The 24,991-nt window shown below is 40.2% G+C and overlaps 1 protein-coding gene across 4 annotated transcripts; it reads right to left on the bottom strand.

Annotated features, from left to right (window-relative positions):
• Positions 1 to 3,542: 3,542 nt before the first annotated feature.
• On the bottom strand, positions 3,543 to 24,991 carry UBXN2B (UBX domain protein 2B). Of its 4 annotated transcripts, XR_009552405.1 has the most exons (9): positions 24,719 to 24,950; positions 22,647 to 22,750; positions 21,137 to 21,287; positions 19,489 to 19,572; positions 17,575 to 17,684; positions 13,939 to 14,076; positions 8,823 to 8,984; positions 4,803 to 7,422; positions 3,543 to 3,674 (listed from the first exon to the last, which is right to left on the bottom strand). XR_009552405.1 is itself a non-coding variant. In XM_060200993.1 (8 exons), the coding sequence occupies exons 1-8, from the start codon at positions 24,803 to 24,805 to the stop codon at positions 7,260 to 7,262; spliced, it is 999 nt and encodes a 332-aa protein (XP_060056976.1). In that variant the 5' UTR covers positions 24,806 to 24,950; the 3' UTR covers positions 3,543 to 7,259. The 4 variants fall into 4 exon arrangements, 3 of the variants coding, with proteins under 3 accessions (XP_060056976.1, XP_060056980.1, XP_060056981.1); XM_060200993.1 differs by having other exon boundaries at positions 3,543 to 7,422; XM_060200997.1 differs by lacking the exon at positions 17,575 to 17,684 and having other exon boundaries at positions 3,543 to 7,422; positions 19,489 to 19,562; positions 24,719 to 24,979.

The raw sequence follows: 24,991 nt of genomic DNA on the forward strand, positions 1-24,991 counted from the left end.
GGCGATGTGCAGACACCTCTCCCAGAGATAAATTGTATCTATGTGACAGCTATTCTGTAGGCTATTATCTTCTAAAACAAATTAAAGAAGAGAGAATTTAGATATCTGTAGGTACAATTCTCAGTTGAAAAATCTCTTTTAATCTGAAGAGCTAAACTTGGTGAACGCTTGGTCATTTACAGTTACAAGCTTTAGTGACAATCTTAATGTCAAATATACATATTGAACTACTGCTTCAGATGTGTTTTAGAAACCCATGCAAATTTGAAAACATACTAGCAGATTGCTTTAACATGCAAAAAGGTTCATTTTATGACATCATTTTCTTCCTAAAAAACACTGTTATGAAGAACATTAACACTTGTAAATGCTGAGGACCAGTCTTGTCTGCTGATAAAGTCTGCTTTGCTGTCAGTGACTCCAGGATATTTCTGCCTTCTTTGCTTGCGTGGAAGATTGGGTAATGGGGTTAATTTAGAAAACAAGAACAATATATACTGACTAATGAGAATTTTCTTTGGAAGTTCAGCCAAACTGAGAATTAGCCAAAACCAATAGCTTCTCAAACTGGTGTGATTTTTAAAGGCTCAACCAATATGTGATTAGAGCCTCCAGTATAGTCAATTGTCTGTATTGATTTAGTTAACCAAAGTGTTTATAAACATTTTAGCATACTCCTACCCGATTATAATTTTCATTAAATCAGCTTTTATATTTCAAAGCAACATTAGTAAATAAGTAAGTGATAATGTATTAAACTTTAATACAATATACCAATGGTTCTATTTTTAAAATTGTGAAATTAATAATGTAAATATCTATTTACATTGTTTACATGTATTACATTGTAAATAGCTATTACAAAGTTGGCAGTATTTCAGCTCTGACACAAAATAATGAGACCATAAACCCATGTATCAACAACTATACTGTAACCCATTAATCCCCAATAAGGAAAAACAAAACTTTTTCCTTCTCCCTTTAAAACCTAATTAAAACATATAGATGTATTTTCTGTCACTAGTATATTCTGTTGATATTAAGTCTCCCTTTTAAAAGCATTAATGCAAATATTCTTCCAGTGTTCAGAAGATTTCCCATCATCCCTCATTCATTGAGTTACTGTTTATTAGCCATTTACTGAGTGACCCCTCCACTGAAGATACTGTTATAGGAACTAGGAATACAGCAGCCAATAATGAAAATCCTTGTTTCCATAAACTTATATTCTGAGAGTCCTCAGGTCATCAGGTGGGGACACAAATCAAGCAAATTAATAAGAAAATGTCAACTGATGCTGATAAAGAGGTTAATGTAGTGGAGAGACAAAGGGATGATTTTTAGATTATTGAGGCATCAGGGAAGAGTTCTCTGTAGACATTTAAACTGTGGTCATAATCAAAGAGTGAAACTGTAATAAGTAACACAATGCCTGGCAAAATGCAGGATTCTGTTCTTCGTAAGCCTTCAATGAATGCTAAGCCCATGCACTCTGAATTAAAAGATAATCACACATGCTTAGTACTAAAGAAAACAAACTTAGATTCACTGGAGTCGCAACTACTCACATTTATGGTAGGTTTCAGGGTAAAAAAACCTATATAATCTTGATGCCATGTGTTCTGTAATAAGTTCATATGCAAATGTATTTACAAACAATTTCATTACACTCATCAAAGCAACAAGTTCACTCTTGTAAATAAAGTTGAACACTTGCTTCTGTAAGATATTATTTCATGGTACCACCTTTTATGCTCAAAAGCCCAGATCCAGTTAAAAACTCCAAGATGCTGAAATACTCAACTATATTTATGCTTATTTTAGGCCTATTGATGCCTTTATTGTTTGTGGAATTTAAATGGCTACTTGGAAAAAATTATGAGAGAAAGAGAGAACAATACTCTGGCATCAGTAGGAGTGGTGACAGAAACTCAAGTGGTGACAATCTCCAGCATGTCAAGTCCTGCATTCTGTCACTGAGTATCTACCCAGTTGCTGTAGTTACTACTTTTTATTGATGGGGGTATGGATCCAGGTTGTTTATGGGGAGCAGAAGGCAGGAGTGCTGGCTTCTGTAATTGCTTCTCCACTGAGTATGGGTGTTGACAGGTCAATCTTATACCCAGCCTGTTTCTATCTCTCCCAAGTGGGCCAGAGCTCTGGAGATGTGACAGTCCAGGACATATTGGTGAGGCCATCTGCCCAAAGAAGTGGGGAGGGAGGGAATCATGGTAGCATCTGTAGCTTGATATTTGCAAAGTGACATGACCTAAGCTGAGACAAAATGGTTAATGAACAGGAACCAAAAAGCAGGATTAGAGCAATGAGATTAGGGACTTCAGGGTAGAAGAAAGCTAGGAAAACCATTTTAGGTATGTTCCCGGGGCCACTCAACTATGGTAGTTTTGCTTGAGTTTGGTAGCTAGCTTGAAGTTGGGTAAGAAAGTTGTCTGAGAGAATGGTGTCAGAGTAGAGAAAGTGGCCTAGAAAGTTAGAGTAGGGCAGGGAGTAGCTCCCACTCTTGAAAAAAAAAGATTCTGTGGTTAAAATGAACTATACCTCCGTCCACCTGCTCCAGGACCCATATGTAAATACATATTTATATTTAGCACCAAAGCCTGTGTGACCTCTGAGTCCCTATTGGTCTGAGCTTATAGCTCATGGTCACACCTGAGGAACACTGCAGGCTGCACTCATCTCAGGGCCAGTCTTTATCAAGTGGCAGGGCAGGATCCCCCAGCCTCCCTTCACTGCTTTATGGTGAGGACAAGGTCCTGGGAGGGCCCACAGGATGCTGTTCCTTACGGAAGCAACAAGTGGTGGTGGAGAGAGGGACCCTTTAGAAAAAATCGTTTTGTTTTCTATTTTTTAAGGAAATAAAAAAAAAATCTTTATTGGTTAGAGACAGCTAGGAATCTAAAGGGAAGGAGGTGACAGAGAGTCAGAGAGCAACACTGCTTCACCACTCAAAAGAGCTTTCCCCCTGCAAGTGGGGTCCTCGCTCTTCGTAACATGTGCACTCAACCAGCTGAGCCAACACCCGGCCCTGGGATTAAAAATTTTCAAAGGGGGAAATTATGATCCCCAATTTTTAAAAAATATTTATTTTTTAATTTATAAAGAGGAAACACTGACAAAACCATAGGATAAGAGGGGTACAACTCCAATAATTCTCCCCATCAGAACTCCATATCCCATCCCCTCCCATGATAGCTTTCCTATTTTTAAAAAAATTTTTATTTATAAAAAGGAAACACTGACTAAACCATAGGATAAGAGGGGTACAGTTCCACACAGTTCCCACCACCAGAACTCCGGATCCCCTCCCCTCCCCTGATAGCTTCCCTATTCTTTATCCCTCTGGGAGTATGGACCCAGGGTCATTGTGGGATGCAGAAGGTGGAAGGTCTGGCTTCTGTAATTGCTTCCCCGCTGAACATGGGCGTTGACAGGTTGATCCATACTCCCAGCTTGTCTCTCTCTTTCCCTAGTGGGGAAGAGCCCAAATTTAAGCTGTGGCAGGTTTTCAGAAGTCCACTGTGTTTAAATGAACCACTTGCATTTTTATTTTGGTACAATTAAAACAGATACAGCAGTATGAAATTGAGTTAACATCGCGAAAGCTCAGTCTCCCTTCTGTCCCTCAGAGTGAAGCACCACAGGAGATGAAAACACTGTCATGGCTGCTTGTGTAAAACAGTAAATAAAATAAATGTTGAGAAGGATTTTCAGTGAGTTTCAGTAAAGTCATCATGAGGAAGCAGGCACTTGAAACTTTTATTACATCATGCAAAACATTTGACCTCACACATGGTTTGTCTGTTACCGCGGCATATTTACTAAGATTATAAACTTTTCAAATTACAGAAACTGGAGTAGTAGAATGTTTGTGAAAATGGTTCTAAGTGAAAGAAAATACCTTGGCACACGTGCAAATACTGCTCACTCACTAAGCATGTTTGTGATGCTCTCTTGCCACATGGGTCTCTGTATTTTCGAAGATGATTACATAAAGCATGGCCATAGCTTTTGTGTGCGTATCTTTTTTTTTTGCTACACTAAACTGATGAGACAAAACTATATACAGTAATAAAAAAATTAGATTTGACGGCATTGGGTTAATTTTTTTTACCTGCCTTATTAATCCAAGACTGGCTAATGCCCTTTTATCTAAAATAAAATATCCCATTGTTTCAGTAGATTATTTTGTAAGAAAGATTTTGCTTTAGTGAAAAAGTAGATTATTGATAGTAATTTAAAAAAAAAAAAAGATTGGCTTTTTGAACAGTCCATGATATATTTCCTCCTTGTTTGCAAATCATGGAAAGGGACAAGGCACACGCGGCACGAAGCACAGGAGTGGCTTAAGGATCCCGGTTCGAGGCCCCGGCTCCCCACCTGCAGGAGAGTCACTCCCCCTCTGTCTTCCCCTCCTCTCTCCATCTCTCTCTGTCCTATCCAACAATGACAACATCAATAACAACAATAACTACAACAATAAAACAAGGGCAACAAAAGGGGGATAAAAAGCAAAATTAAAATAACAACTTTTTGTTTTTACTCTACATTGTATTTCCTCTGGGTTCCTGGAATTAATACTTCGGCCCTGTGGCAGTTCTGATAGCATTCATTCCAAGTCGTGGACTGTGGGCACAGGCAAATTCACCGAACCGAGACAGCCCAAGTGCCCAGAGAAAGGAGACTTCCAAATGTCCTATTAGTATATCCAAGTCCACTGGTAGTGAACAGGCATAATAGACTTTTCTAAAAACCTGGAACTGGGGTGTTGATGTAACACATACTTGGAAATGCAGAAGCAGTTCTGAAATTAGGCAGTGGGTAGAAGTTGGAAGGATTTCAAGAAACAAAGATTTCCTTGCATTCTGTTTGTAGACACCTGGCTAGTCATGCTGGTGAAGGCTGTAAGTAGGTAGGGGACGTGGTAGAGAATGGCTAAATTACCCCAGAGACTATCTGAATGGTCTGATGGTAGCACAGTTAAGCGCATGTGGCTCAAAATGCAAGGAGCCCGGCGTAAGGATCCTGGTTCAAGTCCCCGGCTCCCCACCAACAGGGGGTCGCTTCACAAGCATTGAAGCAGGTCTGCAGGTGTCTGTATCCCCTCTCCCCCTGCCTTCCCTCCTCTCCATTCCTCTCTGTCCTATCCAACAACAGCAATGACAACAAATAACAAGAAATACAATAACAAGGACAAAAAAAAAAAAGGGAAAAAATGGCCTTCAGAAGCAGTGAATTCGTAGTGCAGGCACTGAGCCCTAGCTATAACCTTGGAGGCAAAAAAAGCCAAAAATTCTAGCCAAATTGTGTGTCAAGTCGAAGCTATAAGTTTTAAATGATATTAAGCTGGACATTTCTAAGTGAAGTTTGGACTATACAGCCAGTTTTTTGCTTTTATTTTTATTATTTATTGAACAGAGACAAGAGAGAAATCAAGAGGGAAGGGGAAGATAGAGAGGGAGAGACAGAGAGACACCTGCAGCACTGCTTCACTACTCGTGAAGCTTTCCCCTTGCAGGTGGGGACTGGAGGATTGAGCCCAGGTCTCTGCATATAGTAACATGTGTGCTCAACCAGGTGCGCCACCACCAGGCCCCTAGCCTGCTTTTTTTCTTAATGAGAAAAAAATGTACGGGGAAACATAAACTGTGGGAAGAATAATCATATATAAACATAATATAGTCTGATGACTTGGAAATTCTTAGCATACTCAAAATGACAGAGAACCTACTAGGGATTGTATTGTTATATGGATAACTGGGAAATGTTATATGCATGTACAAACTATTGTATTTACTGTCGAATGGAAAACATTAATTCCCCAATAAAGAAATTTAAAAAAAAATGAAGAGATCAACAGGGTAATCTGATGTAGAGAAACGTGATAGCACAGTTGTATCGTCTTTTGCTAGTACCTGAGAAAGATCAAAAAGCTATGAGAAAGGTTCTTTGATGAGTTTCAGAATGTGATATAGGTCCTCTCAGATATCCCAGAAACAGTCAGAAACAGAGATGGACCTTATGATGGAGAGATAATGTGAGATTAGCCAGAGGACCCAACCTAATCACAAGAGGCCACAAAAGCAGAGAATTCTTCCTGTCTTCAGAGATGCAGAGACAGAGAATGGTGGAGAATGAAATATTGCTGGCGTGAAAAAGAGTAAAAAAGAGGATACAGTAGCCTACAAAGTCTGGATTAGAACTCCCTAGAAGGAACAGAGCCACGTCAACACCTTGGTTTAGCCCAGTGAGAGCCACTTTGGATGTCTAACCTATAGAATTTTAAGATAATGAGTTTAACTTTAAGTTACTATATTTGTAGTGTAGCAAGAGACAACCAGGAGTGGTAGCCAAAATGATGTACAGGGGAGGAAGAGATTTTTCTGTTTCTTATTATAGTCTACCTCATTTCAGGAGATAATTTGGCTTCGACAAAAATGCAAACACTTACCTTGCTTATTTCTTAGACTCATTTCTTAGATGTCTGGCTGAATTTCTATTTGTGCATTTCTTTCTATGCCCGTTTTGTCTTAAGAGAAAATTTTCTGGATTGAATACTCAGAACAATGTTTAGTATGTAAAGTGATTCCCTAAGAAAAATGTATTGGACAGATCAATAAATAAATCAGTTACTCTATTTTAAGTGCTATTTACTACATCTTCTCAAGAAATGATAACCTTAGTGTCTTTGCTTCTAGTTTATGTTGGTCACAGTTCTATAAAATACAAGGCTAAATGATGTGTTTCTGATATTAATCAGCAGATAAAAAAGATACACAAAATCCTAATGCTAATAATTGTTGCATGATGAAACATTTCATAGCGAGACACAGATATTTACCAGTGTATTTCACAGAAAAAAATTCAAATTATTTTGATTAGAAGATATCTCAATGCAGTATCAAGAAACTTCAGTGCAAATTTTACCCAATGTGTTTATCAAAAATGGAGTCTTACCCATTTTCTTTACAAACAACTGCTGTTACATTGATACTAAGAATGTAACAAATTGATCTGCATGTATAACTAGAGGCTTATTAACATAATCCAGCCCTGAAATGAAAATTCAGATATATTTGTTTTAAGGTCTATTTCCAGCCCAAATTTAATAAGGGTGGAAGACAGAATAAAAGTCCTGTATAAATAACAGAAATAATTTGTTGTATGCTGTAAGAATTTTCCTAATTAATATGGCACATTGTCTTGGCTGTATGCTACAGCACAGGTAGGAAGGAGCAAGGTTATTTAAGCTGTTGGAGTATCACAGTGTTTAGAATATCTGCTTCTTGTAATGTCAGACTTTCATCCGTTAGTTCTTTGTTTGGAAATGAAGTCACAAGAATAAAGTCAAGAGCTGCAAATTCAGGACGGGACTGTATGATAAAGTCTCGGATATCCAGTATCCTGAAGAAGTATGATAAAAAAACAAATAAATAAACTGTCAAAAAAATAAATAAATAAACTGTCATACAATAACCATACTGCCAAGTAAGCTTTTACCTAAAATTACACAGTAAAGATCATACAGAGCCAGTCTTAGTGAAATGCGCAGTAGTCTTCTCTCATTCAAATGATTTCAATAGATGAATTTACTTTAGTTTATGGTAACATATGAAAACTAACTCTGAGTCATATCTAATGCTTTTGATGTAAATAAACACAGAATTCTCAGGTAAGTTTCCAGAAAATAAATGTCAGCAATGTTATTACCCTGCAGGTGGTTGCAGGGCAACATTTCTTCAGACTCAGATTGACTTGTGTCAAGTTTAAAGACTAGAAAAGTGTAAATCAAAAATATTTTAAATATAACTCTCATATTTACATAATTCTTCTAACAATAAATATCAGTTAATATTACTAATAATTTATATCTAAGATAATAATTCCTCTAGAAGGATAAAATGAACAAAGGAGATGCCTTATTAACATAACAAATGTTCATTCACTTTCAAATAAAGTGACATTTAAGTGAGTTAGTTTGAAGTGCATGGCAACAACACATGAACTTTATGCTACCAATTTACATTATGAAGAAATGCTATGTAGAAAGTTTATTCCAATTAAGGTTATAATTTTGTGGCTTCACCACTTCAGGATGGATTTCTCAGAAAGAAAAAAATGAGACAGATTCTCTTTCCAATTAAAAAAGTTAGCCTAGAATGGCTAAGACTCAAAAAACAAAATAAAAGGGAATAAAAAAACGGTGCCAAAAACCCCCACACAGACCAGAGAAATGGGAGAGAGGGAAAGAAAGGGAGAGGGAGAACGAGAGGGAGAGGGGGAGAGAGAGAGAAAGAGAGAGAGAGAGAGAGAGGGAGAGGGAGAGGGAGAGGGAGAGGGAGAGGGAGAGAGAGAAACCAAAGCCCTGAAAGGCCACCCATCACCAGAGCACTCCCATGTCCACATGGTGCAGCAGGCGGCTTGACCCTGGATAACAAGTCTGACAAAGTAGGTGCTTTCCCAGGCAAACTGCCTTTCAGGATTCAAACCACAAATGTTTAAATAAAATCCAAGTCAAATCTTTAATAAGATTTTGCTGTGTTAAATCAGATCCAACTTCACTTTTTGCAGATACGAACAACTTTCTTTTGTGGTACCTATCTTAACATTAAAGGAACAGCTGGCAAACGGCTGTCTAGACCGAGACTTTCGCTTCTTACACACCTAGTATTCTTTAACTTTATTTTCTCTTTCGTCAAATGTTTATTCAAAAGTAGATCTAGCAAATTCATATTCTTCATTACTCAAATCACATGCCATTTCAGATAAGTCACCATGCGTACGGGAGCAAATCCAAGGCTTACCTGTGTGTACTATTGAACGTTTGTATCAAACGGCTGCCGTCTGCTAACCTGATTTGAATTTTTGTAGTGGGCACAGAATCATCGATAAGGACAACTGCATTGAGGATGGATTTATCTTCTTCTTCAGGGGAGGAAGGTGTACTGACTATTTCAGGTGTAAGGCTATAAGAAAGAAGAATGAAAAGCATCAGGACACAAGCCTGAATATCTAAAGCCTGTGGCGAACTAAAGAGTAAAAGCAGCACTGAGAGTTGCCATTGACTCTGACATCTTAACCAGGGAGACCAGGGTTTCCTCGGAATATCATCCACCTCCTCTACTTTTTCACTGTATTCAGATGATTAGTTTACATACATTGTTGTTTGTTGATCCAGGGACTTCACTGCTCTGGACTAACTTTTCTGAGAGAGAGAGAAAGAGGGAAAGATGCCACAGCACTGCAGCTTCCAGCTATGGGGTGGACAGCTGGGCTCAGATCTGGAATGCACGTGTGGCAAAGCAGGTACGCTATCCAAGTGAACTATTTTGCTGGTCTAGTTGCATTTTCTTATTCCTCTGGGACGAAATAGTTCCACTGGCACTGAAATTGAGGCAGTCGCACCAGGAGCCTTCATTCAGCATCTCCAGCCCCCTGCACAAACGCTTGTAAAAGTCTAATTTGTGTCAGTGTCTTGTCTTTCTCCCCCCGTCTTCCCCCTCCTTTCTCCATTTCTCTCTGTCCTGTCCGGCAACAACAATATCAATAACAATAACTGCAACAATGATAAAAACAACAAGGGCAACAAAAAGAAAAGTAGTAAGTAAATAAAATATTTGAGAGTCTAATTTGAACATTTCTTCTTTATTCCTTTGGATACTTTGTGAGACATTTAGCACAATGGCCATTAGTCAATAATTTCAGCTATTCTGAATTAATTAATGTCTAGGAATTATTAGCAATACAAATGCTAGTTCCAAATCCCGGCACTGGCAACTGTGCAAATTTGTGTAAGTGAATTATCGCCTTTTTTTGAAGTCCTGTTTTTATCATTTACAAAATGGAGGAAAAATACTATCTTCTAAATATGTTTTAACTGTAAGACAGGTACTCTTTCTATATATCATTAACATTAAAATTCTATTTTAATTACTTAATCATTAAGTATTACTCGAAACATCTGGTGGGTTACTGTTGTACAAAAAGAGTGATCATTCCCACGTTTTAGTGAGTAATGATATTTTAGGTATGGTAACAAATTCTAATGAAGCTTACTTGATACTTTACCATAATATCTTGGTTATTAGTGACTTTATCATGACTTTCTTCATGCCTTCTAATGCTACCAGGATAACCTGGCACAGTAAGTCAGAAGTGAGTATCAGAAATGGAGTGCTCTTCACGTAGAACCTGAACTGGAGTTTGTGTTTTGCGTCAAAAGTAAAAGACTCTGGGGTGGTGGTGGCAGGGGAGGTCCGGGTCCTGGAACAGGATGACAGAGGACCTAGTGGGGGTTGTATAGTTATGTGGAAAACTGAGAAATGTTACGCATGTGCAAACTATTGTATTTACTATTGACTGTAAAACATTAATCCTGCAATAAAGAAATTAAAAAAAAAATGAAGTGCTCTTTCGGTTAATATTTAAAACAAATTTAGTTAAATTATTTATAGACATTAAGTCTTAATCTCTCAGTCATCTTAAGGGATTCTCTGATAGTCTTCATGTTTATTTTCTCAAATATTGAGCTTCAGCTAGCTTCCTATTTCCTTTTATAAAGAAGTATATTTTATAAATATGTAAATTGTCGAAGTATGTAAGCTCTGGTCTAGCAGAAACCCAGTTCATGTCATTTTTCACTTCCTCCAATATACTGGGTTATCAGAAAAGTTATGACATACTTTTTTCTAAATGCCAAAAAATGCGTCATGACTTTCAAAAACCAAGTTTCTCCTTTATGGCATGAGGAAGTAAACTAACTGGTACTTACTGTTAATACTTCCTCCTTCTTTAATTACTTCCAGACAGAGATTTCAGAATATATGTGATAAATACAAGAAAAAGGAAAAAAAAACCAAAAAAAAAAAAACCCACGATGGTCAGTAACCCGATATTATTAACAATTTCTGCATTTGCGATTTGTTATACTCTGTTATATGAGGCAGTAAGCAATACTTGTACTGAATTAAGATTCATCCTGTCATTATCTGAATATCTTAGTAAAAGTTTTTTTTTTTTTTTTTAAATATAATGTTTTGCTTGATATGGGAAACTGCATGGAGAGTCCTGGAACAAAGAAGAATCAAATGTCTTATGACCTAGCGATACCACTTTTAGGCATTTATCCAAAGGACATGGCAACACTAATTTGAAGGGCCATATGCATGCCAATGTTCACATCTGCAGTAAATTTCACAACAGCCAAAGAGTGGAAGCAGCTTCAGCTCTCTCATACAGAGATGACTTGGATAAAGCAGTTACGAGGTACATCTGCTCTATGAAATACTACCCTGCATCAGATACGATGATATTGTGTCCTTTGGGACAAATGAGATGAACTGGAAGTGATTCCTCTTTAAGAAAACAAGTAAGGAGGTGAGAGATAGGTGGAATCTAGTGAACTGAAATGCACGAGCTTAAAACAAACAAACAAACAAACAAACAAAAGCAGTAAACAGACTCTCTTAAGACGGTGAGAGCTGTGACGGTCACTGTTGAGAGGGCAGGGCACAGAACTCTGGTGGTGGGTGTGGTATGGACTATCTTATAACAATTGTGTACATTGCTATTGATCACAAAAAGTGATTTGTGAGGAAAAGAAAAAGAACTAGCAGTGAGATTTTAAGAATTAAGAGGTGACAAGAGAATGTATGTACACAAGGCAGCTGAAAAAACTTGGGAGGGAAGGACTCATATGAAAAGGAACAATGAGTTCATCAAATGGTAAGCTAGAAGTAAGGTCAAGGTCACGGCTGTAATTCCCAGGAACACCCACAGCAGTGTGGGGGCAAATAAGAGGGTGACTTCATTTTACGAGCTATATGAAGATTCTTCTAAGCAAAGGCTATTCTCCGGAAGTCCACACAGGTATTATACTATATACATTGGCTTCTTTTTCTTTTTCTTCTTTCCCTTCCTTCCTTCCTCTCTCTCTCTCTCTCTCTCTCTTCCTCTAGGTTTATTGCTGGGACTCGGTGCCTGCATTACGAATCCAATGCTCCTGGAAGCCATTTCCCCCATTTTTTTGTTGCCATTGTTGTTGTTATTATTATTGTTGATGTTGTTCATTGTTGGATAGGACAGAGAGAAATGGAGAGAGGAGGGGAAGACAGAGAGGGAGAGAGAAAGATAGACACCTGCAGACCTGCTTCACTGCTTGTGAAGCCACCATCCCTTCCCCCTGCCCCAGCAGGGAAGGAGCTGGGGTTCAAACAGGATCTTTACGCCAGTCCTTAGGCTTTACGCCATGTTCGCTTAACCTGCTGCGCTATTGCCCAGCCCCCCCCCCCCCCCACACATTGGCTTCTAAATTGTGTTTGGCAAACTCCTGAAGTTGTTTGGTAATGTCCCAGATACAATTCCCTTCACAACAAGCAGAAAAGCTCGGGTTTTATTACTGTTGTTGTTAGTTTACTATTATTAGTTAGGTCTACTTATTAATGAGAGAATCAGCCCTTGTGGTGCTGTGCTCAAGAGCTCATGCCCCAAGTCCTATGCTCTACTGCTGAACCTCTTGGGCTACCCAAAATTTCTGAGTTGGTTTGGTTCCAGAGATCAAACCTACAGCCTCATACATGAGATCATGAACTGTACCACTGAGCTGCAATGACCCCCTGCCCCAGACCTCAGATTTCACACGTGTTTTCCATACTGGGCTTCCATAATTTGAAGACTTGGATGCTTAATATCTGTTGAAATAACAAACTTGAGAGTAGTGTTCTTGTTGCAAGAGTTTAATTATCACTCAAACGAAGATAGGCATACTTAAAGCTTTGGTTTAAAAATATTGACTCTTTTACTTAATAAACAACTCTTTACAATTTCTCCTTCTGAACACATGGCATCAAAAAGAGCAGATATCTTATGATGGCAAGTGGCAAAAACACTGGATAAAACTCTGGGGCCAGAGTAACTGGTCTGAAATTCATGTCAACCATTTACTATTTCAATTACCTTGTGCAAACCACGGTATCTGCAAAATGGAGTGATAACAAGAGTCTACACCAAAGTGTTGTTTCACAGAGTGAGTTCATGCACGTAAAATGCTTACATGACCAGGTCTGTGATAATTGCTAAATATTAGCTATCATCAATAGATTTGCATATCTAGTTCTAGCAATAAGGCTTTTATTTTTTATGCAAAGGGAAACATTTTTTATTTGTAATTTCACAATGACTGACAAGTTTGTGAGATAAGAGGGGCACAATTCCATACAATTCCTACCACCAGGGTTCTGCATCCTATCCCCTCCATCGGAAGTTTCCCTATTCTTCATCCCTCTGGGAGTATGGACCCAAGATATTTATGGGGTGCAGATGAAGGGAGCTCTGGTTTCTGTCACAGTTTCTCTGTTGGACATGGGTGTTGGCAGGTCAATCCAAACCCCCAGCCTGTTTCTATCTTTCCTTAGTGGGGCAGGGGTCTGGGGAGTTGAGGTTCTAGGACACATTGGTGAGGTCCTCTGCCCAGAGAAGTCAGGTTGGCACCATGGCAGCATCTGCAGCTTGGTGGCTGGTTGAGGACACATGTCACCATGTGCAAGGAACTGGGTTCCTTCAAGAAGGGAAGTTCCCCAAGCAGTGGAGTAGTGCTGCCGGTGTCTCTTGCCCTCTGTCTCCCTCACACTCCATATGTCCCTCTCCTTCTCCTTCTCTCTCTCTGGGTGCTGATGGAGCTGGAGTGCAGAGTCCTCTTATCTTCATCCTATCGCTTCTCCCCCGCTGGGAGTATGAAATCAAGGTTGTTTTGGGGGAGCAGAAGGTAGGAGTTCTGGCTTCTGTAATTGCTTCTCCGCTGAACATGGGCTCAACAAGGCTTTATAGTTTATATTATGGGTTTATTTTTACTTTCTTCATTTATTTTTGAAAGAAAATTCATACTATACAAAGACGAGCATTTTTCTCATTTTAGAATTTTACCTCCCAAGTTTCTGTCCTTCTCCACTAAAAGCCTTGAACCTCAGTCTAGGTTTGATGTATTCTTGACCTTGATGGTCTTCCATATCCAAATTCACTTGGCCACCATGAACCAGCCGCTGAAGTTCCAGAGGAATCTCTCTTTTAAAAAGGAAAAAAAGATAAATAAACAAGGTTTAAGTCAATTAAAAAAAAAAACACAACTTTGCTATTGATATTATTCTAATGAAATGGTGAGCTACAATGGGTCCAGAAGCTCAATTGTAAACATTTATGTGCTGATAATTTAAAACAAAATCCATCATGCAGTTAGTTCCTTAGTGATTTTCAGCACGGGGACTTATAATACTGTCACAGTGATCTTGGAGTCCTTATGACATTTAGAACGTCAAACTGGCACATGGCATTGACTTAGCACAAAGAGGTTTTGTCTCTCTAAAGAAACAACAAGTGCCATGACAGTGCGTGGATGGTGATACTGTTTATAATGTCTGAATCAAAAACTTCAGCCTTTGACTATCTTACATAGAAGCCCAAACTGATCTTTGTATTTTATCAGTACACTGTTGATCTCTAGAAATGATTTTACCATGTAAACTGAGGGAAGACTGTATTCCTTTGGAATTTTGCTACGTCCCTGCAGTATCACTTTTTTTTATATATAGTTTAAATTTCTTTGTATATAAACACCATTCCCACCACCAAAAGACTGTGTCCTGTCCTCCCCCCCCCCCCATGAAGCTGAACATTCACCCTCACCCTCCACCCAGGGTTTTTACTTTGGTGTCCTATTACAAATTTAGTCAGATCCTGCTTTGAGTTTCCCTTTATGTTATTTTTTAAAAGATTTTTTTAAAGTATTTATTTATTTCCTTTTTGTTGCCCTTGTTGTTTTTATTGTTGTTGTAGTTGTTGTTGATGACGTTGTTGGATAGGGCAGAGAGAAAAGGAGAGAGGAGGGGAAGACAGAGAGGGGGAGAAAAAGATAAGACACCTGCAGACCTGCCTCACCGCCTGTGAAGCGACTCCCCTGCAGGTGAGGAGCAGGAGGCTCCAACTGGGATCCTTGAACGGGTCCCTGTGCTTGACGCCACGTGCGCTTAACCCGCTGTGCTGCCTCCTGACTCCCTGCCCCCCCCTTTTTTTCTAGATAGGCAAAGAAAGAAAGAATGAAAGAAAGAATGAAAGAGACCTGAGCAGTAAAGCTTCTTTTAGTGTGATGAGGGCTGGGTTTGATCCTACGTCTCATACGTGACAAGGCCGCGCACTACCTAGGTGAGCTATGTCACCAGACCAGGTGCTCTTAACCTGCTGTGCTACCGTGTGACTCCCACACTATCACTTCTATAAGTCACCAACTGAATATTGCTTAGTATTCTTTATATATATATGCCACTGGCTGGTGAAACAGCTCGCTTGGCAGGGTGATGCTTTGCACTGTGCATGCCCCAGCTTTGAGCCTAGTTCCCACTGCACTGAAGGAAGTGTCAGTCCTTTGCACACTCTGCCTCCTTGTAGCTATTTGAATAAACAGAAAAATTAATATGTGAAATGTATACCATATTTCTATAAGAAAGGGGTTAGGAGGCACATAGGCACAAACTGTCTGATTACTTATGTATACTCATTTAGTGACATCCAAGTGTTTATAAAAGGAAATATGAACAGTTTTATGATAAACTGATTACTTCGATCTATTAAAGGTAAATTTTATATTAATTTTTGAAAAATACTGCACAGATAAAGTCTCTTGAGTTCTTCAAGGATTGAGAGGATGTTATAGAAAGGGGACAAGGATGATAAATTCGACAATCACTCTCTGACAGCAACCATTTTTTTTATTGTTGGAGTTATTACTGGTGTCATCACTGTTGGATAGGACAGAGAGAAATGGAGAGAGGAGGGGAAGACAGAGAGGGGGAAAAAGAAAGACAGACACCTGCAGACCAGCTTCACCGCCTGTGAAGGGACACCCTGGCAGGTGGGGAGCCAGGATCCTTCTGCCGGTCCTTGCGCTTTGCGCCGCCTGCGCTTAACCCACTACACTACCGCCCGACTCCCAGCAATCATTATTATTAAAGGTGTCACAAATAACTAATTTTTTGCTTCCAGGCTTTTGCTGAGCTTGACTGCATGGTTTCATTGCCCCTGGTAGTCTCTCAGCCAGGTGCAGGTGCGTGCGCTCTTTCTCTCTCTTAATGAAAGGTCAGAGACAGAAGTTGGGGAGAGAGGCGACACCATACCACTAGCCTGCTAACCAATGAAGCTTCCCATGTGGTGGGAGGGGGTTCAAAATGGGGTCCTTGTGCGTGGTCCAGTGTGCCCTCTACCTGGGGAGTCAGCTCCTGGTCCCTCTAAAACTGTTTTAGATCACAGTTTGCACTTGCTATAGTGTAGCTCAAATTAAAATTTTTATTCTAGTTTACCAGGACTGCTCAAATATTTGCCTATACAGTTTATAGATTATTTTCACTTAGTAATAAATCAGCTTTGAACTACATTACAAGACATTTATCAACATGTTCTTTCACCATTTTAAAATAAAATTCAATTTTCATAATAATAGTGACATTCACTTAGCAGATAAATGCTCCTAGCCCCTATTCGGATGCACCAAGCAATTCTTGGTGATTCTACTTGTTTCCAGGTCTACTGCAGAAATTTCCACAATTATGTTCTTGTATTTACACCATCAGGCACTGCTAACTAGGGTATCTTCCCGCAATCACTTCACATACTCCTTACATTTTCTGTGTGTGTGTGTGTGTGTTTAATATCCTGACATTACCATTAGAGAATTAAACTAAAAAGTCATGCCAATTAGTGCCATAATACTTTTTACTCAGAGTTCTTTGACTGCTTCAGTTCCAACAAGTTTTATTTCCACTCCACTTCAGCCACTATCCCTACACTATTTCATCACTTTGAAAGCCCCACCTTTAGTGACTGAATGGAAGACTGTCTTTTACTCCAAGTACTTAACGCTCCTATTTCACGACCAACCATATCGTCTACTCAGGAATGATGACCTTATTGGCTAGTGAAGGTGAAATGCAGCAAGGTTTTTACTGTCATAGCAAAATCACTTGGGTCCTCATCCTTTAGCAAGGAGGGCTGGTGACTTATGCCGTACTTGCGGTGGGTCAGAGTCCTAGGTATCTGTTTTACTTGCACAAGTTAGAACTTCCAACTAACCTTTTGAAATCTTCTGCCAGCTGTAATGCCACTTTATAAGATTTCTAATAAAAGTTGCTGAATTTCAGGCATACATGCAATGAGAGTCACCCTGTCAACAGTAAGCAGGACAGTGGCTTAGTGGATGGACAACTACAGGCCAAGCAATTCACTGGCTTATTATGTTAACATGCTTCTTCTCAGTATCGGTACTGAAGCTTCACCACAGTTTCAAAGGGACTGCTGTCCACTGTCCCCTTCCCCCCAACGCTGAAAACTGACATCACAGATAGAGATATCCTTTACAGATTTCAAAATATCCTTCCCCCAGAAATCAGTTACATTCTATCTTTTAGTAACTAACTCTTAAAAACTAGTAGTATACCACTAAACGACTCTGTTCAAAAGAAAAAAAAAAAATCCCATCTTAAGTAACAAACGGAATTAAAAAAAATGACATCTTACCCTCTCTTAACAGACTCCAGAAATTGAGCATTTGTTGGGTCACTGTAAGGTCTTAACTCTCCATCATCTAAACTGAAACCATTGCTCCACAGTTTAAGCAAAATCTGAACCTTTGCAGCATAGTAGGAGCGGGGGAGACACAGAAAAACAAGAGAGTCCATTTACATTAATTTTCAGTTTTAGATCTGATGTTTTCATATATACTAAAGACTTTATTTAATTAAAAAATGCGAGTTTATTCACACTATTCCTTAGTATTGTTAAAAGAAAAGCACACATGAAACTATTGTGCTTTCTAATTAGAAGAGACTAATGCACCCCTATGTTCAGAGCTGCATCATTCACAATAGCCAAAGAGTGGAAACTGCCTAAATGCCCGTCAACAGATGACAGGCAAAAGAAATTATGGGATATTCACTCCATGGAATATTACTCTGCAATTAAAAAATGATACTGTGTCCTTTGGGACAAAATGGGTGGAACTAGAAGTGATTATGCTTAGCAAAATAAGTACAGAGAGAGAAAGACAACTGCCAGATGGATTCAGTTATACGTGGAAATGAAATAATTGATACATTAGAACTTGCAAAAAGAAAAAAAAAATCCAAACAAAACAGAAGCAAACCAACTGTAAGACTTGTGAGGACTCTGGTTGTTATCTTTGGGAGGCTGGAGGGTGGGGATACAGAACTTTGTAGCAGATTATTAATAGCAAATAAAATTATAAAATAAACTACTGTGTTTGCTTAGAAGATCTGTATTTGCCTTAAGAAAATGGTCAGTGAGGCGTACTGCACCAAAGTAAAACACTCTGGGGTGGTGGTGGGGGAGGCTTCAGGTCCTGGAACATGATGGCAGAGGACCTAGTGGGGGTTGCATTGTTATGTGGAAAACTGAGAAATGTCAAGCATGTACAAACTATTGTATTTACTGTTGACTGTAAAACATTAATCTCCCAATAAAGAAATTAAAACATAACAAACAAACAAAAGCACAGGGGCTGGGTGGTAGCACAGTAGGTTAAAAACACATGGCACAAAGTGCAAGGACTGGTGTAAGGATCCCGGTTGGAGCCCCCGGGCTCCTCATCTGCAGGGGAGTCACTTCAAAGGTGGTGAAGCAGGTCTGCAGGTGTCTGTCTTTCTCTCCCCCTCTCTATCTTCTCCTCCCCTCTCCATTTCTCTCTGTCCTATCCAACAACAATGACAGCAATAACAACAATAATAATAACAACGATAAACAACAAGGGCAACAGAAAGGAAAAAATGGCCTCCAGGAGCAGTGGATTCGTAGTGCAGGAGCTGAGCCCCAGCTATAACCCTGGAGGCAATAAAATAAAATAAAATAAAATAAAAGGCAATGGTTGAAAATACCAAAGGTCCAACAAATGGACCTTATCCCTGAAGAACAATTGTATCTCATTCACTGAGAAAATGAAAACAAGAGCATCTACTTGTCCTTCAACTGGACTCAATTCTTCCCACAGAGCTTAAGTGGAACTCACTCAACGCCAATAACATATTTCTCATAGCTCTCCAAGTCTAAGTCTTACTTGTTAAAAATAAAATACTACTTCAAAGTATTTTCAAAAAGTAACAGGAATAAAGAGTGACTTTATGTGTTTTTATGTTTACAACTCAGCTCATTCTATATTATAAAAATATATCGTGTAGGCTCATTTTGACAGCAAATTTACATTCAGGAAATCATGTACTTCTAACTGCAAAGCATACATGAGACAAGACATGAAATCGGAGACAAAAAACTTAGCTTAGTCCTGCCATTTCATGTTTAGAAAGGTAATATAACTAATAGAAATTTTATCTATGTCATAAATTTTAAAATTAAAGACACACAGTATATGTAAGTAGAGACAAATACTTGTAATTTAAAATTTTTGATTACTGTACCTACATCTTGAAGCTGATTTTCTCCATAGATGTATTCAGACCTCTTACAAAAGGAACTGCCCAATCTGTATCCGCCACCTGTAAATGACTAACATATACAGCAACTTAAGATATAAATCCACTAAGCTTATCACTATTCAGAATGGTGATGTGTGACACATAATCTAACATTAGATAAAGTATAACAAGTCAAACTGGTTTATGCTTTCCAGGATACTTTCCTAATAAAAAAATAAAAAGCCTTATGCTACAGAAGTGTATTCAAGATGTCATTTTTTTCTTTCTTCCCTTTCTTTTCCTTTTTTCTTTTTCTCTCTTTCTTCCTTTCTTTTTTATTAATAAGACTTATTTTAAGTTAAATAAGCCAGAAGGAGAAGGAAAAACACCAGGTAATCTCACTCATGGGTGGGTCCTAAGAAATAAGCAAGGGAGAAAGCTCAATGGACTGTGGTCTACTCTAGCAGATTTGGGAACTGGGGTGTATGTGTGTGAACGTGTGAACGCACACAATAAGCGGATGAGGGGTGTGGGTCCAGCACTCTACCTTGGAGGAGGATGGCAATTTTCACAGTATGCTTTCTTTCCCTCTCTGTCCTTGTAGGTTTCTTTCTCTGAAAAAGTTAGCCTGGAGCAGTGACGTCCCAGTGAAACACACATACACCAAAAGAAATAAAAGACTGTCATAACATCCGATCATTATGATCTTATAAAAATGGGGCGAATGTTTAGACAGAAATATGTCGCACCTAAAGCAAGGCTTGCAAGTGCTATAAGAAGGGCATAGCTCTGGCTCACCTGGAATGTTCCTAGCCGTGACCATGGAGGAATGTGAGCTAAGACCTACAGGGATGCAGAGGTTACCTAGGCTCCTGTGCTGAATATGGGCCCCAGATCAGATTGATGGCGTTTACAGTTAATGATATTTATATACTTTCCCCATATTTGGGAGCTACTCTCTTCCCTGATCCAGCTTCCTGGTCCTTTTTCCAACTGTGACACCATTCCTTCCCCCCCGCCCCCCCGGTCCCCCAACAATAGCTTAGGTCACCTGCATATTGGATGTCAGGCACAGGCAAAAACTAGTGGGTTATGGGCCCCTTAGAATCTACCTAAAATAGACCTACTAGCTTTTTCCAAAAAAGAGACCCCAAATCTCCATCCATAATATTCTTGCCTTTAGGTTCATGTTAGTCAAAGCATTTGCTCTGCTTTCTCTTAACTCTTTTTCAGCCACCAGGTTCCAGATGCCAGCATGATGCCGACCAGACTTCCCTGGACAGACAACCCCACAAATGTATCCTGGAGCCCCGCTTTCCCAGAGCCCTGCCCCACTAGGAAAAGAGAGAGACAGGCTGGGAGTATGGATCAACCTGTCAACACCAATGTTCAGCGGGGAAGCAATTACAGAAGCCAGACCTTCCACCTTCTGCATCCCACAATGACCCTGGGTCCATACCCCCAGAGGGATAAAGAATAGGAAAGCTATCAGGGGAGGGGATGGGATCTGGAGGTCTGGTGGTGGGAACTGTGTGGAACTGTACCCCTCTTATCCTATGGTCTTGTCAGTGTTTCCATTTTATAAATGAAAACTTATTTTTAAAAAGGGTATAGACCAAATACATAACTAATATTTGTTTAAGATTACCACTCACCTTAGACTTGTCATCATCGGAAGCTCTTGTGGATTCATTCAGAGGCACGGCGCCATGTTCTCGAGCCTCTCTGAAGAGTTCATTCACAATTTTTCCAGTGGATGGTTGAACTATATGTAGCTCACTGCATTCATGCTCCCTCGAATCGGTCCTTTTAACATTATAGTGCGTGATTAATAACTTAATATATATACGAATCATTTAAATATGAAAGCTATGCTATATTTGGAAATAACTTTTATTTAAAAAAAACTGATCTATTTGACTTTTGTGAAAATATTTAGTTTTGCCAATGAGAGCTGACTGGGGGGGGGGGGGGGGATAGTTCCTTGCATATGGGAGGCCCCAGGCTTCATCCCTAGCAGTGCTCTGGTCTCTCAATCTCATAAAAATAAATAATTAAAAAATAAGTCTAAAGAAGTAAGTAGTAAATAAATGTATCAAAGAGGTATTAAAGGGGCCAGGCATGGGCGCACCAGGTTAAGTGCACATACTGTTAAGCACAACGACCGGCAAAAGGGTCCCGGTTCAAGCCCCCAGTTCCCCACCTGTGAAGCTTTCTCCCTGCAGGTGGGTACTAGGGGCTTGAACCTAGATCCTTGTGCACTGTAGTGTGTACGTTTAACCAGGTGTGCCACCGCTTTGCCCCTTCCACAGGAATGTTTTAAATCTATTTTTATTTATTTATTATTGGAGAGAGACAGAGACAAATTGAGAGGGCAAGTGGGAGATAGAGAGGGAAAGAGAGAGATACCTGGAGGCCTGCTTCACTGCTAGTGAAGCTTCCTCCCTGCAGGTAGGGAGCAGGGGCTTGAACCTGGGTCCTTATGTACTGTAATGTGTGCACTTAACCAGGTGTGCCACTGCCTGGTTCCCTCCACTGTGACTTTTTTTTTTTTAAAAAAGATTCATTTACTAATGAAAAAGAGACAGACAGAGAGAGAACTAGAGTATCATTCTGACGCATGCGATCTCAGGCTTGAACTTGGGACCATGTTTAATGAGAGCTCAACACTTTATCCATTGTGACATTTCCTGGACAGCTGCTCCACGGCTTATTTTTAACAGTTCAGGGGCTTTGACAAGAGCAATACTACTTAGGAGACCCTTCATTTGATAGGCCACCCAGCATTCTGTGCGACTGTCAACAGATGTCTGAGGTTAAAGAGTAAGTGGGGCCACATGGGTTGGCTATAAGAATCCTTAAGGAGTATTTCGAACGCTTTGCAATTCTGTATAAATGTTGTTCTGGGGCTAAGCTTTCATCAGATAGCCAGTGAGTCCCATGACTCAAAAAGGAACCACTGTGCCCAACAAAAACAAGACTCAGTACGTATAGAATTCCAGAACAGCTACCAAAATATTAAGGATTTAAGAAAATTTTTACAGAAGTTTCTTCTAGCTTTCTATTATACTTTTAAGAATAATACCCAAAATATCTAAGGCATTTAAAGTAAGTTAGAATTTGTAAACTGAAAAGGGATACACCTTTCAAAAATACAAAACTTACCTTTGAGGTGGTGTTCGTGGACTTTTGAAAATTGTTGCCTTAGGTCTGTCAGATCTGGAAGATTTGTATTTCACTTCATCTTCATATAATTCAGCCAAGGCCAACTAGAAACAACAGGTTTGTTATAAAATATAACATACAAAGTAAACTCTTCTATCCAATGATAGATCATGAGATGAACAATAGCTTGTGAATGGTCAAGATACCTAAAGCAAAGGTAAGGTAGCTGGGGTTGAAAGTCCAGTTCCTTCTAAAATAAAGTCATTGTACCACTCATTTTATAAATCTAACCAAAATTCCACGTATACTAAAATAAACAGTATGATCATTGTTAATTTTTGACTATGCCATATTCTCAAAGCTTTATTCAAAATCACAGATTCAATTTCACAATTATCTTAAAAGAAGAGGTCCTGTCCAACCCTCACCTCATTGGAGCGTCAGTGCTGTTGGTGTCTTTCCCTCTCCCTCTACTTCAAAAAGCCCTGGTTAACAAGTACTTAGAGATGTTTCATTCACACTAATGTTAAGTTTGCTCATAGCAGATCTCAAACTTACTTCTTTTTCCTTTTTTGGAAGTGCTTAAAAGGTTTAAATATGAGAGTCCGGCAGTAGCGCAACGGGTTAAGCGCACGTGGCAAAGCTCAAGGACCAGCATAAGGATCCCGGTTCGAGCCTCCTAGTTCCCATCTGCAAGGGAGTCGCTTCACAAGTGGTGAAGCAGGTCTGCAAATGGCTTCCTCTCTCTCTCTGTCTTCCCCCATCTCTCTCCATTTCTCTCTGTCCTATCCAACAACGAATGACATCAACAACAATAATAACCACAACAAAAATGGCCTCCAATAGCAGTGCAGGCACTGAGCGCCAGCAATAACCCTGGAGGCAAAAAAAAAAAAAAAAGCTTAAATATTAGCTCTTAAAAGTTTTGTAGAACTTGTTTGTAAAAGTATCAGAGGCTGGACTTTTATTGTTGGGAAAGTTCTTGATGATTTAAAAAATTTTTTTTTCCCCTTTTATTGTAACTGGTCTGTACATGCTATCTAGCACCTCTTGTTACATGCTTCAAGGAACTTTTTCATCTCTTCCAGGTTCTCTGGATGATTTCTCTCGTAGGTAGAACTTATGAAACAAGGACAGAAAGGGAAAACACAAAATAAAACTTGGATTGGGTTTGGTGCATTGCACCAAAATAATGGGACTCTGGGAAGGATGGGGACCACGGAAAAGGGCTGCAGGGGATCGGGGAGGAGGCACTGAGATCCTGGTGCGTGATGTAGGAAAGGTCTTAAGCTGGGGTTGAGAGTGTTGTGGAGACACCTACCATGGGGAGATGAGGCATAGTATGTGTATTGCAAACCATTACCCCTCTTCCAAATGACTAAGGAAAACAAAAAAAGCCTAAAGTGAACAAAATACTCTAAAATATCTTTAAAAAGTGAAATTCGGTGCATGCATATTCAGCTAACTAATGTTGTTGTCCTTTAATGTCATAATGTGAGTTTTTTTTTTCCCATTTCTTTTTTGTTGCTTATGTGCATTGGTTTATAAATTGTAGCTGTCGCTACAAGTCCAGGCAGTCGAAAGCAGTCTACTTTAGTTCACTCCCTTTTCAGAGGGAGAGAGAAGCTACCTGCCTATAAAAGGGAACAATTTCATGTATAAGTAATCATGCCAGAAAACAGTATCCACAACAAAGAGAGAGAAAAAACAAAGGAATTCTTAGTAAGTGCTGCATTCCCCTAAGGCGAGTCACAGCTCTTCCTCCGCAGGAAGCCCGCACCCGCGAAGCCGACGCCGCAAAAGTCAGTCTTCCGGACTGGTTGCAAATGCGCGAATGGGGGGGTGTGTGCTGGCGGAGGAAGAGCGCAGCCAGCTCGGGGGAGGCCAGATCCGGGGCTCAGCACCGGCTTCCGCGACCCAGACGCGCAGGGGAGCCGCGCGGCGCGGGACAGACAGACTGACAGCCCCAGACCCCGGAGGGAGGCCGGGGGCCGCCGCCTGGCACACCCGCCGCCTCCTCCTCCTCGGTGCGGCACCAGTGGCCGCGCCCCCGCCCAGGCCGCTCGCCGCACCTGCAGATCCCGCGCGCTCGGGGGCCGCGGCCCCGACGATCGCCGCGCCGCCTCGTCCGGCTCCCCGCCGCCGCCGCCCTCCGCCATTTTTTCCACCCGCTCGCTCGCCTGCGCGGCCGCACCGGCTCCCACCGCCCGCGCCGACTTCCGGGGCCGGTTGCTTAGCAACTGCGGGAAGGGGCGGAGCCGCGCTCCCCTGCGCGGACTCGGGTTGACTTCCCGCGGCCGGGCCTCGTCTCGACCGGAAGTCGGGCGGGAGGAGGATTTCTTTGC

The sequence above is a fragment of the Erinaceus europaeus genome, chromosome 1, assembly GCF_950295315.1.
Source record: "Erinaceus europaeus chromosome 1, mEriEur2.1, whole genome shotgun sequence".
NCBI classification, from domain to species: Eukaryota; Metazoa; Chordata; class Mammalia; order Eulipotyphla; family Erinaceidae; genus Erinaceus; species Erinaceus europaeus.